The sequence below is a fragment of the Prionailurus viverrinus genome, chromosome E2 (genome assembly GCF_022837055.1).
Source record: "Prionailurus viverrinus isolate Anna chromosome E2, UM_Priviv_1.0, whole genome shotgun sequence".
NCBI classification, from domain to species: domain Eukaryota; kingdom Metazoa; phylum Chordata; class Mammalia; order Carnivora; family Felidae; genus Prionailurus; species Prionailurus viverrinus.
The window spans coordinates 49,998,894-50,011,685 of record NC_062575.1 but is presented as its reverse complement, the minus strand read 5'-3'; the positions used below and the strand labels follow the sequence as shown (position 1 = coordinate 50,011,685).

Here is a 12,792-nt window from a genome sequence, read left to right as displayed (position 1 = left end):
TCTTGGTCTTTGTTCATACTGTTCCTTTTGCTTAGGCACTTTTCCTCAGTCCACCCTACTACTCATCACTTAGGTCATAGCTCAGGTGGTTCCTTCTCCAGGAGGCCTTCCCTGACTTTCCGGGCTGAGACAGGTGCTTCCTCCGGGCTTCCTCTGTGCCAGCCCTGATCACTCGGCCTGTGCTTCTCCCATCACAGCCTTGAAGACACTGGGTCCTCACTGCTGATGAGGGTGTCTTCCTGTGCTGAATGGGAGTCCCAGGAGGCAGGGATTGGGACTGTTTGGGTCACTACTGAGTCCTTGGCACAAGCTCTCAGTGCAAACAAGGTGTTGAAGGAATGTCTGCTAGCTGAATAAACTGACGAGAAAGAGCTGCTGAGGACTGAGGGACAGTGGAGAACAGGCAGACAAAGGGCTCTTCTTTCTTTAGATCTTCCTCAAGGTGCTCCTCCTTCAGGAAGCCCTCCTTGATCCACAGTCCCCTGGGATCACTCACTTTGGCGTGGACCACTCACCAGAGTGTAGAGACAGGTCTTCACCCACTGGGAAGACCTCTCTGGAAGTAGGTACTCAGTCCCTCTGGTCCCCATTTCCCCAGGACCTAGGTGTCCCGTTGCAGGATTTTTTGAGGATCCAGATGTGGTGCTCCTGAGTCCTGGGAATGCAAACACCCCAATCCTCAGGCCCTCAGGGATCCCCGGTGTCCCTTGGCCTTCACCTCCAGGTGCGAGACATCTGGATTCTTGGATCAATCCATTCCCAGCCCCTCTACAAACTGAATGCTCACAAGAGCAGGAATTGTTAATTTTCTCTCTCTCTCTCTCTCTCTCTCTCTCTCACTCTCTTTGTGTGTGTGTGTGTGTGTGTGTGTGTGTGTGTGTGTGTGTGTGTATGTGTGTGTTTTGGAAAGAGAGAGAGCACATGAGTCGGGGAGAGGGACAGAGGGAGAGAGAGGATCCAAAGCAGGCTCTACACCGAGCGATGAACATAGAGCCCGAAGCGGAACTCGATCTTACAACTCTGGGGTCATGACCTAAACTGAAATCAAGAGTCAGACGCTCAACCAACTGAACCACCCAGGCGCCCCCTTAATTTTCTTTTTGGATTTGTGTTTTGTAGGTGAGGTAGGAAGGGATATCGTGCATTGAGTTGGAGGGATTGGAACCTTGGCTCACACAAAGTTCCACCTCCTGCCACCTCCCGCCTCCCTGGGACAGGTTCTGTCTGCCCTTCCCTCCCTGCCCCTGCTCTGTGATCATTGCCACCCTCCAGCTTCCGCAGGGCCTGGGTGCACCTGGGACAATCAGGGCCATGCGCTTGTGCCTCACGGCATCTCAGGGTGGGGCATGGCAGCGGGCAGCTGCGCACTAGGAGGGGAGCCCAGCAATCCAATCGCTCTGGTTGCGGGACAGGGTCTGTAGGTACCTGTGAAGGTCTGGGCTCTCAAGCGCCCAAGATGTTTGTCTTTGGGAACATGACATTGAACACCAGGAGGGGTGGAGAAAGATGGCAGAAGAAAGGAAAAATGCAATTCTGTTTTAGTACCTTTAATGGCACTCTTTCCTGCCTTTTGAACCGGGTCCCCCTATTTACATTTCGCACCAAGCCTCACAAATTAGGTAGCCAGCCCTGCCCCTTGACCCCACCCCTTCCCAAATTGTGTGTCCCAGAGGCAGTGGGTCTGAGACAGGCTGGGAATACCACTGGCCTCCGAGCCTGCCTTGGCCCAGGGGACAGGAAAACATAGTAAATTGGGCCCCAGGGTTGTCTGAGGCCCAGGCATGACCTCCACGGCCGGAGAGCTGCCTCCACGTTGACCCCTGCATCCACCTCTCTGGGGAACCAGATTCTAAATCACTTTGCAGTGACCTCCGTGAACAGGAGCAGGGAAGAGTAAGTGGAGGCCCCACATTCACACCTCCCTCAGCTCTCTGGTCTTGGGCCAGGTGGGGGTCAGCGCCCGGGATCCAGGCAGGCCTGAGCAAGAGGAGGCTCCCCACCCTTGGGTACCACTCCCTCCCAAGATGCTAGTTCTTCTGGTCTGGCCAGCTGGGGTTCCTCCCTGAAACTCTCCCACGCGGCTGGGGCCTACAGGGCCTCCTGCTCCTGAACGCACAATAGTTACAGTATTATTACCCTGCCTCATTCTATGTCTCAGGAGATGGGGGTTTTCAGACCCTTTTGGCAAAGGAAGCAGCTGAAGTTCAGAGAGGGAGTCCCAGTTGCTCAAGGTTACACAGCAAGAGGGCGCAGGCAGAATTCAGTTTTCAGGTTGTCTGCTGCCAGAGTTGATACTTTGCCCACTGCCTCATTCCACCATGAAAGACACTCCTTCCTTTATTATAAAACAGATATCTCAGAGCCTCAGAGAGGTGAAGACACTTTCTCAGGGTCACACAGCAAACCATAAGTGGGGCTGGGATTTCAAGGCTGAGAGGCAGGGGCCCATGCTGGATGACTTCACAAGTAGTCATTCACTTTCTCTCTGTGAGCCTCAGCATGATCCCAAGTGACCCCACCTATATGACTGAGGCGCTAGTCATTATTGGGAATGGGGGTGCTGAACAGGGTCTGGGGAACAGGTAATATTTTTATGAACACAGCCGCTCGTTTTCCCGGCAGAGATAAATCATCTATGAGCTGGGAGAAACAAAGGAAGGTGAGAGATGTAACTTATATAATGATGTAATATAGTATATAACATAAATAATACATAATCTATATAAATACTATAACATAACAGTATAATATACCATAACATAGCAGTCACTTATATTGGCCTGGATATGGGGACGCTTAGTCATTTTGTGGTTTGCACAATGTTCTTGTTTGTTTCTGAATTCAGACACGGTAATGCAGCGGTCTTGAGTGTCTCGCTCCCCCAGGTCACAGTGTGGCCCCGTCTGTGTTAGGGTATAACAGAACACCATGGCCTCGCTGTGGGTGCCTGGCCAGCTCCCTGCTGTCTGGGGATGCTTTTCTTCCTTATCTGGAAGACTGTCCAGCATCCTCACTGGTCTCCTGCATTTCTCTCTCCTTCCAGAATCTTGTCCTGCTTTACACAGAGGCCACAGTGACATTTCTTCTTTCTCCCCACCCCCTACTTCCTTTTTAAATAATGTACACTTAGTGAAATATGTAAGTACACAGCTGGGTAATTCTTTTTTTTTTTAAGTTTATTTATTTATTTTGAGAGAAAGAGAGCGCGATCAGGGGAGGGGCAGAGAGAGAGAGAGAGAGAGAAAGAGAGAGAGAGAGAGAGAGAATCCCTATCTGCATTGTCAGCCCCGCCAAGGGGCTCGAACTCACGAACTGTGAGATCATGACCTCAGCCAAAATCAATAGTAGGATGCTTAACCGACTGAGCCACCAAGGCACCTCTATAGCTGGATAATTCTTCACATATTTGTACACACATGTAACTATTGCCTGTGTGAAGATAGTGGGGGCTCATCACTATTGCCCCTTTGGGACAAGGTAACCCCTGTTCTAGAACCTCATGTTTTATTTGGGTAAGTCCTCTTCTTCTTCTTCTTCTTCTTCTTCTTCTTCTTTTTTTTTTTTTTTACTATTCTCTACACCCAACATGGGGCTGGAACTCACAACCCCAAGATCAAGAGTTGCATGCTGCACCCACTGAGCCAGCCAGGTGCCCCTGCATAAGGTTTCTTGAGCTCCACATAAAGTTTTTGAGATTCATCCATGCGGCTGCAGATGCCAATAGTTGGCTTGTTCTCACTGCTGTGTAATATTCCATGGGGTGAGTGAACCACTCATTTTTTTCTGCTCTCTTCTTTGTGGATATTTGCATTAATTCCCAGATTTTGATCATATTAAAAAGCAAGTCTGATTGTGTCCTTCCCTGCCGCCGATTTAGACCCTCTCAAAGCTCATCCACCTTTCTCAGAATTAATTCAAATCTCTTCGCTGGGCCTGTAATGTCCTGATCCGTCTAGCCCCTGCCTGGTTCTTCGGCCTCAATTTCCACCTTCCTCCTCTTTGTTTCCTGAGCTCCAGGCACACAATGGTCCAGGCTACTCCTACCCCTAGATCTTTGCACTGCCCCCCTCTGCTTTGTAATCTGCTCTGCCCCCGGGGTCTTCGAGAGCACAACTTGAATGACGTCCTCAAGGAAGCTTCACTGACCAACCAGCCCCCACTTCCAGACTCCATACCTCCTTGGAACTACCTACACTTCTTCCTTCATTGTTCTAGTTGTATACAACAATTTGTGTGATTACTTAATATCTGTCCCCTCCCCCCCCCCCCCCATCAGACAGTGAGCTCTGTGAGGGCAGGCACCGGTTCTGTCTTAACCTCCAACAGCAGTCCCGATCAAAGCTGGCACATAGTAGGTACTCATTAAATATACCAAGGGCCCCGTGTTGAGTAGACCCTTTCCCCATTCTGAGCCTCCGTACTTTCCCCTCTTACCCCCCAAACACACAGACTTTCTCCGGGGAGCTGTCGGGGAACCTTGACTCCCACCCTTTCCCTCCTTGGCAGCTGCTGGGTGACGCACCCAGGGGCGGGTGCTCCGCCCCACAGCGGACGCTGATTTAGCCCGGTTGGGCAAGGCCAGGGTTGCCTGGGGGGAGGTTACTCATCCCGGGCTCAGGTAAGAGGGCCCAGGTTGGGAGGCGGCACACCCAGGGGGGACGCCGAGGGAGCAGGACCTAGCCATGGACCCTGCCAGGAAAGCAGGCGCCCAGGCAGTGATCTGGACCACGGGCTGGCTGCTGCTGCTGTCGCTGCTGCTTGGAGGAGGTGGGTCTGCTGCGGGAGGGGATGGAGGAGGTCGAGTAGGGGCTCTAGGAAGGAGGTCTCTCCTACAGGGAGATCTGTGGGGACGATCTCCCATTCTGAGCAGAGGGGGCCTGTGGGAAAGGTCGTCTGTCCGGGTCGAGGGGGCTGTGAGAGAGGTCCCCCAATCTGGCCAGAGGGGACTGTGGGAAGGATCCCCCGCCCTGGTCCGAAGGAGCAGTGGGAAACGATCCCTCACTGAGCTAACTGGACTTCGGGAAAAGTTCTCCCATTCTGAGCGGAGAACGGGGCGGGGGGTGGGGGGGGGAGGTATCCCTCCCATCCATAGCAAGGATCTTGGGCAGAAGGGGCTGTGGGGAGGATGCTCCCACTGTAGGCATAGGCGGCTGGAAGGAAAGCGGCACCAGATTTGTGGCGAAGATTTTTACTCCTGTCCCGGAAAATGGTGGGCAATAGCATTGTCACGTCCCGGGGACAGAGGGCGTGGGAAGGACTATTTCTCCTTTCGGGGACGAGGCTTCAGTAGGAATCGCTTAGTTCTGCTCGGCCCTGCGCCCCCAGGAGCGCGGGCCCTGGAGTGCTACAGCTGCGTGCAGAAAGCAGATGACGGATGCTCTCCGCAGAAGACCAAGACCGTGAAGTGCGCGCCGGGCGTGGACGTCTGCACAGAGGCCGTGGGGGCGGTGGAGACCAGTGAGTGGGGCCCTCGGGTCCATTCGTACCCCTTCGAAGCTCCTCCAGCCAGGCCCCGCCTCCTTTTGCCCCGCCCCTTCTTTTGAATTTGTCCGCACCCATTCAACGCCCTCCAGGACTCCCTTTCATCCTGGCTGGAGCCCTTTAACACCACTACCGTTAGGGCTTAGACGGGTGAGGGGCTGCCGAGTAACTGCCTGGGGTGAACTGGGAGATCCGGGATCGGGGACTTGGTCCCCTTCGAGGGCACACCCTATCCATTTCTGCTCCACCCCTGAGACCTCCCTACCCACTCTGTCCCTGCCAGAATCCTCTATCCAGGCGGGCCCGTGGTGATGCAGGCCTTTCTAGGGCTCTCCTTCTAGGTTCCCTAGACTGAGGCTCCGCCCCGCTGGCCCACCCCCGGGGGAAGCCCGCCCTTCTCTGAGGCTACAGTTCCCGGAGACCCCACCTCGGTCTGACCCGGTGCCCTTTCTGTCAGTCTCCCGGTTCCTTTATAGGATGCTTTCTGCGGTTCCGCCCCTCTGCCGCCGAGCCCCGTCCTAGCTCCACTCTTGGCCCTCCTCCTCGATTTTGTCCAGAGTCTGTCAGCCTGTCTGTTCCCTCGGACTCAGCTCTTTGAGGTTCTGCCCCTCTGTCTGTCGTCCTTCCCCCGGCGATCGGCTTTCTGAGGCCCCTGCCCTTCGACTCTGGCCTGGCTACCGTCTGGCCGTGGCGGGGGGAGGGGGGAGGAGGAGGAGTCCACTCGAGGCCCCGCCCCCCGCCTCCGCTCACCCCGCCCCTTCCTCCCCGCAGTCCACGGGCAGTTCTCAGTGGCAGTGCGGGGCTGCGGGTCCGGACTCCCGGGCAAGAATGACCGCGGACTGGATCTTCACGGGCTTCTGGCCTTTATGCAGCTGCAGCAATGCGCCCAGGACCGCTGCAACGCCAAACTCAACCTCACGTCGCGAGCGCTCAACCCCGCAGGTCGGTGGAGGCGGGGCCTAGGCCCGAGGGCGGAGCCACACCGCGGCTGAGCCACTGGGGTGATTCCCAGCTGGAGGCGGGAGAACTCCGCACGGGCCGGGGGCGGGGCCACGCGGCGGCAGGCGGGGCCTCGTCGCTGTAGGCAACGTAGCGGGGACGCTAAGCGCGGGGCCAGGCGCTGGGGCCCGGCTGGAGGCCGAGCTCGGTGTACTAGGCTGGAGGGACTTTGGGCGAAGCCGTGCTGCCTGAACCTTCTCGACCCCTTCCTTCCGTCGCGCTCCCCTCGCAGGCAATGAGAGTGCGTACCCGTCCAACGGTGCCGAGTGTTACAGCTGCGTGGGGCTGAGCCACGAGGCGTGCCGGGGCACGGCTCCACCTGTCGTGAGCTGCTACAACGCCAGTGAGCGCGTCTACAAGGGCTGTTTCGACGGTAACGTCACCTTGACGGCAGGTGAGCGAGCCGGGAGTAGGGGGCCTACAGGATTTGTAGTGGCCTCTCTGGCCTCATGGGCGGTGGGTAGTCCCTTTACCCAGAGGGACCCATCTCCAACGCATTCTGGAAAATTGTAGGCCAAAGTTGTCGTCTCACCCTAGAGCGTCGTGAGAAATGCAGGCCTATCCCCAACGTAGCGTGGGGCTACGGTTGCTTTTGTCCTAGAGGGTTTTTTGGGAAATACATTTCCATAGAGGTCTGCCTGGTGCAGAGTGGGACGACGTGCTTTGGGAAATGGAAGCCTCCAAGCTTCTAGAATCCAGGGAGTCTAGTTGTGACTCCTCAAAACTCAAGGGGTCAGGGTCCCCACCCAGCCACCTAGGAGAGAGGCCACCTCCTGGCCTCTGTCTCAGGGAACCCTGGGAGACGTCCTTCAAACGCCTCTCCTGCCAGGTGTATTATGGGAGATGTAGTTCTGATTCTTAAGACTAAATTTTGGCAGGTGCAGGAGAGAGGGAGATGGGAAATACGATGAGAGGGATGTTTGTTTTGCTCTTTGGTCTCATGAGAGGTGTATCTCTGTCCAGACTCTCCATACTTTCTTCCAAGGCATTGTGGGACTTGTAGTTCGTCCTACACACCTTTCCTCTCCAAAATGGAAAACGTGGTCCACCAAGTGCCAAAGACAGTGGGACAGTGTTTCTCAAAGTGGTGCTTTTTGGATTAATGGATGTAGAGCCCCCTGTCCCCTGTTTTGGGGGTTCTTGCCCTGGTCTTGCCTTTAAGTTTCCTTCTGGCTCTGTAACCCTCCAACCACCGACCTCCCTGTGTCTCCCTCCTGCAGCTAATGTGACTGTATCCTTGCCTGTGCGGGGTTGTGTCCAGGACGAGTTCTGCACGCGGGATGCAGTGACAGGCCCAGGGTTCACACTCAGTGGCTCCTGCTGCCAGGGGTCCCGCTGTAACTCGGACCTCCACAACAAGACCTTTTTCTCCCCTCGGATCCCACCCCTTGTCCTGCTGCCCCCTCCTAAGCCCACCACTCAGGCCCCAACCACCTCTGTCACAACCTCTACTCCAGCCCCAACCACTCTTGTCTCTGCCACTAAACCCACCACGGCCAGCCAGACTTCCCCACGGGAAGTACATCCTGAGACCTCTCAGAAAGAGGAATCTAGCTTGGCTGGAGGTGCCGCTGGCCACCAGGACCGCAGGAATATGGGACAGCACCCTACAGGAGGGGGGGCCCATAATAAAGGCTCTTCAACTTCCTCGGCTGGGTTGGCAGCTCTAGTGTTGGCCTTGGCTGCTGGCACCCTACCATGAATTTTGCCATCTAGAAACTTCCGTCTTGCCTTATTCCCCAGCCCTGGGTACCCTCTCTTCCCATGACTTCCCTTTCTCCTCACTGGACTGGGCTGGCCCAGCCCCTCTTCTTCCAATCCCCCCCCCCCCCCCCCCACTATCCCCAACTTCTGCTGCACTGGTTTGCGGCTTTGGGAAATAAATTTACCGTTGTATATATATCCTGCCAGGGTGTTGTAGCTTCTGGAAGGCAACAGGTGTATCTCCCTCTTCTTTGTCTCTCCCTGGTCTCCTCATGGTGTCTCTGGGCAGAGAAAAGTCAGGGCTGTCACAGGGAAGATGGGAGAAACACTGATAAGCTTTCTATTCACCTTCTTATAGCCAGTCCGGAATTTGGGGGGGGGTGCGGAGCAGGATAATGGTTCCCTCCTCTGCTGGCTGGTGTCCCTGCTCCCTGTCCCCTCTCTGTGGGAATCGGTTCAGCATCTGACTTCCTTATTAGACTGTGAGCTCCTCAAGGGCAGGGACCGCGCCTCAGGCCTCCGTGTGGTCAGTTTCTGGCACATGAAGGTCTCAATAAAAGTTTAATTCCTTTGTATAAGCGTTTCGAAGGACTCATTTCTTACACTGACCTCTTAGTGTCGCCTCTTAGCCGAGCTAGGGCGGGAGTGTCAAGACCCGTTCGCAGAGAAGCTGAGACCTGGAGCCACAGCCCAGGGGGGAGGTTGGGGTTGGAACTCCTGTGCTCTCCTGGGGTTTAGCCAGCTTGTGGGCGATCCCACCACTGGTGAAGGGGATGCCAAGTGAAAGCGTTAGGCAGTGGCGAGGGTGCCTGGGGCTTTTAGCAAGGTTTGGGCTCAGAGGGGAACTCTGCTTAATGGGTTGTCCCCCATTGCCAGGCCCCACCCACCTTGTCATCTGTTTGGTTTCCCAAGGATTATGTGGTGGGCTTAGCCACTGCATCGCACCTGTCCAGAGGTCTCACGGGTGCCGCTGTCAGTCTGTGTTCGTCTAAGCTCCACCTCCTTCTCCTCCAATCAGATGAAGGTGTAGGGGCCCCAGGGAGGAAGAGCCTGGCTTGAGCCTGAGGCCCCGGCAGGCTTTGCAACTGCTTGATGGAAGGGGGACCAGATGTGGGCAGGAGCGAGATAGTAACAGTGATATTTCCGACATCACTATTAATGGGGAGTAGTAGTATGACAAAACAAGAGTAAATAATGATTACAGGGACAAAATGGAAAATTAATAAGAGCACGAGCAACAGCAATAATAACTAGTTATGGAATGTTAATCATTTACTTTTTAAAAAGATTTTTAACGATTATTTTATTTATTTTTGAGAGACAAGAGCATGAGCGGGGGAGGGACAGGGAGAGAGGGAGACCCAGAATCCGAAGCAGGCTCCAGGCTCCGAGCTGACCGCACAGAGCCCGATGCGGGGCTCGAACCCATACACCGTGAGATCATGACCTGACCTGAGCCGAAGTCGGACGCTTAACCGACGCAGCCACCCAGGCGCCCCAATTTTTTTAAAAAGTCTTACCACGTGCCAGGCCTGTACCAAGGATGTTTGCGTCCACAGTCTTATTTTCCATTTACATTCTCAGAAGGGATGGCTGGGGAGACCAAAGCTCACAATTGGCAAAGTGATTTAGCACCACAGCAGACCATCCATGTATCGGTACTGTGTTAAGTGCTGTATTTGCATGAACACACTTAATTTGTACAACCATTCTGTGAGGTAAGTATTAATCATCTGCATTTTACAAGATGAAGAGACGAGACCCAGAGAGGTTGAGACACTTGCCCCAGGTCACCCAGCTAAAAGTCACTGGAACCCAGATGTGAACCCAAGAGGTGTGGTTTGGCTTTACTGAGCGTGACCAAGATAGCTGTGACTTTTCCCTCAGCTCGACTAAACTTTAGATAGTCTTCTCTCTGTTTTTATTTTATTTAAAAGTTTTTTTTTTTTTAATGTTTATTATTTTTGAGACAGAGAGAGACAGAGCATGAATGGGGGAGGGTCAGAGAGAGAAGGACACAGAATCTGAAGCAGCCTCCAGGCTCCGAGCTGTCGCCCAGAGTCCGACACGGGGCTCGAACTCACGGACTGTGAGATCATGACCTGAGCCGAAGTTGGATGCTCGACCAACTGAGCCACCCAGGCACCCCTACTTCTCTCTGTTTTTAAACCGCTGACCTCCCTCTCACCCAGGCCCTTCCCGAATCCAGATGGCCTAACCACAGGGGTCCCAGACCTCGCTTTTCTTAGAGCATTGACTTTAGAAAACTTGTCATTATAAATTCTTGCTCCGTGCCTTTGAGAGATATGTAAATATCTTTAAAAGCCGCTTGCCAGTTTTACAATCCAGGAAATGTCGGTCTCAGGGGAACTGGGAACCATCTCTTTGGAATGTAAACATCTAAGGAGATTGCCCCCCTGTCTCCCAGTTTCCCTAAGGGGGTGAGAGCCTAACTTCTGTGGGCACCTTTTCCCCAGTTGTAAAACTGCCTCCTGTTACAGAGACACAAGCACGTTTCCTTTTCCTTTGGGGAAAGCCAGTTAGCAAACGCAGATGATCTAAGATCTCCCCTTAACTCCAGCTCTTAAAAACCCACCTTCTCTTTGTTTCAGTTGAGTTCAGACTGAGCGCTGGCTTCTTTTCCTTCCTGCAGTAACCCCCCCCCCCCCCCCCCCGCAATAAAGTCCTCCTTCCCTGTTTAACGCAGTCAGGTGCACTTTTGTTGGGCAGAAATCATTTACATCCAAAATCATTTGTGGCTTACCGAGAAAAATAGTTTCCAGTGTATCAATCTCCTTATCATTAGCAAAAATCATTTGCAGAGTTAAATCTAAACTTTACAGAGTCTGGGCCCTAATCAACAATAAATAGGACATCCAGGGGCGCCTGGGTGGCTCAGTCGGTTGAGTGTCCGATTTCAGCTCAGGTCATGATCTCGTGGTTTGTGAGTTCGAGCTTCGCATCGGGCTCTGTGCTGACAGTTCAGAGCCTGGAGCCCGCTTCGGATTCTGTGTCTTCCTCTGTCTGCTCCTCCCCTACTCACGCTCTGTCTCTCTCTCCTACAAAAATAAATAAACATTCAAAAAAATTAAGTAAATAAATACAAAGCTACATTAACCAGATAATCCTTGAGTGGTTCTGTGAGACAGTGCTCCAGTAAGATGTGAAAAATTTTTAAGGTTCTGCTTTTGTCTTATTTATACATTTTAGATCAAGCATTGCCCCACAGAAATACATTGCAAGACACACATAAGCTACATGTAATCTGGGGAGTTAAGCATCCGACTTCAGCTCAGTTCATGATCTCACCGTTTGTGAGCTCGAGCCCCGCATCGGGCTGTCTGCTGTTAGCGAAGAGCCTGCTTCAGATCCTCTGTCTCACTTTCTCTCTGCTCCTCCCCTGCTTGCTCTCTTTCTCTCTCTCAAAAATAAAATAAACATTAAAAAAATACATGTAATTAAACATTTTTCTAGTATCCGCATTAAAGAAGTAAAAAGATGTCAATTTTCGTAATTCATTCAACCTCGTATATATGAACATTATCACTTACAAAGTTAATCAATATAAAACCATTATTTAAAAAAAAATTTTTTTTTTCAACGTTTATTTATTTTTGGGACAGAGAGAGACAGAGCATGAACGGGGGAGGGGCAGAGAGAGAGGGAGACACAGAATCGGAAACAGGCTCCAGGCTCCGAGCCATCAGCCCAGAGCCCGACGCAGGGCTCGAACTCACGGACCGCGAGATCGTGACCTGGCTGAAGTCGGACGCTTAACCGACTGCGCCACCCAGGCACCCCTAAAACCATTATTAATGAGATATTTTGTGGGGTTTTTTATACTAAGCCTCTGGAATCCCGTGTGCATTTTATGCTTATATTACGTTTCGATTCACACTAGCCACATTTCAAGTGCTCAATATCGAAAGCTTTGGAACTTTGTATATAAGTATAAGGCTTCACTTACTCAACGGGATGTATATCATGGTTTGTTTATTCTTCTATTGATGGATACCTGTGCTGTGTCCAGTGTGGGGCTATTATGAATAAAGCTGCTAGGGATATTCTTGTACACTTGCTTTTACAGACAGAAGCTGTCATTCTTCATGCATAACTTCTTAGGAGTAGACCTGCTACATTAGAGGATGTGGGTATGTTCAGCTATTAAGAAACTGCCAGAGGGGCACCTGGGTGGCTCAGTCGGTTAAGTGTCCAACTTGGCTCAGGTCATGATCTCGCGGTTCATGGGTTCGAGTCCCGCGTCAGGCTCTCTGCTGACAGCTCAGAGCCCGGAGCCTGCTTCAGATCCTATGTCTCCCTCTCTCTCTGCCCCTCCCCTGCCTGTGTGCATGCTCTTTCTCTCTTTCAAAATAAATAAACATAAAAAAAAAAAAAACCCAAAAGGATAGGGTTTGGAGAACTTCCGGGTTGGTGATCTCATGGTGATGTGGAGGGAGTGGTGCTCTCAGAGATTACGGGAGCTCCCCCTTACCTTGCCCTATGCCTCTCCTCCATCTGGCTGTTCTGAGTTATATCTTTTTATTATAAACCAGCGATGCAGTAAGTAAAATGTAATCTTTGAGTTCTGTGATCCATTCCAGCAAATTA

General features: G+C 52.6%; 1 protein-coding gene across 1 annotated transcript; it reads left to right on the top strand.

Annotated features, from left to right (window-relative positions):
- Nucleotides 1-4,659: 4,659 nt before the first annotated feature.
- LYPD3 (LY6/PLAUR domain containing 3) lies at nucleotides 4,660-8,759 on the top strand. The gene is made up of 5 exons (XM_047835517.1): nucleotides 4,660-4,767; nucleotides 5,326-5,457; nucleotides 6,253-6,423; nucleotides 6,713-6,874; nucleotides 7,701-8,759. Exons 1-5 carry the CDS (start codon nucleotides 4,683-4,685, stop codon nucleotides 8,180-8,182), a joined length of 1,032 nt encoding a protein of 343 aa, XP_047691473.1. The 5' UTR covers nucleotides 4,660-4,682; the 3' UTR covers nucleotides 8,183-8,759.
- The last annotated feature ends 4,033 nt before the right edge of the window (nucleotides 8,760-12,792 follow it).

What these genes read in the sequence shown, in the direction of transcription:
- LYPD3 (XM_047835517.1), top strand. Translation starts at nt 4,683, where the DNA reads ATGGACCCTGCCAGGAAAGCAGGCGCCCAGGCAGTGATCTGGACCACG. An exon ending in GTCGCTGCTGCTTGGAGGAG is followed by an intron (nt 4,768 to 5,325) that starts GTGGGTCTGCTG and finishes CTGCGCCCCCAG; the next exon opens with GAGCGCGGGCCCTGGAGTGC. An exon ending in TAACGTCACCTTGACGGCAG is followed by an intron (nt 6,875 to 7,700) that starts GTGAGCGAGCCG and finishes TCCCTCCTGCAG; the next exon opens with CTAATGTGACTGTATCCTTG.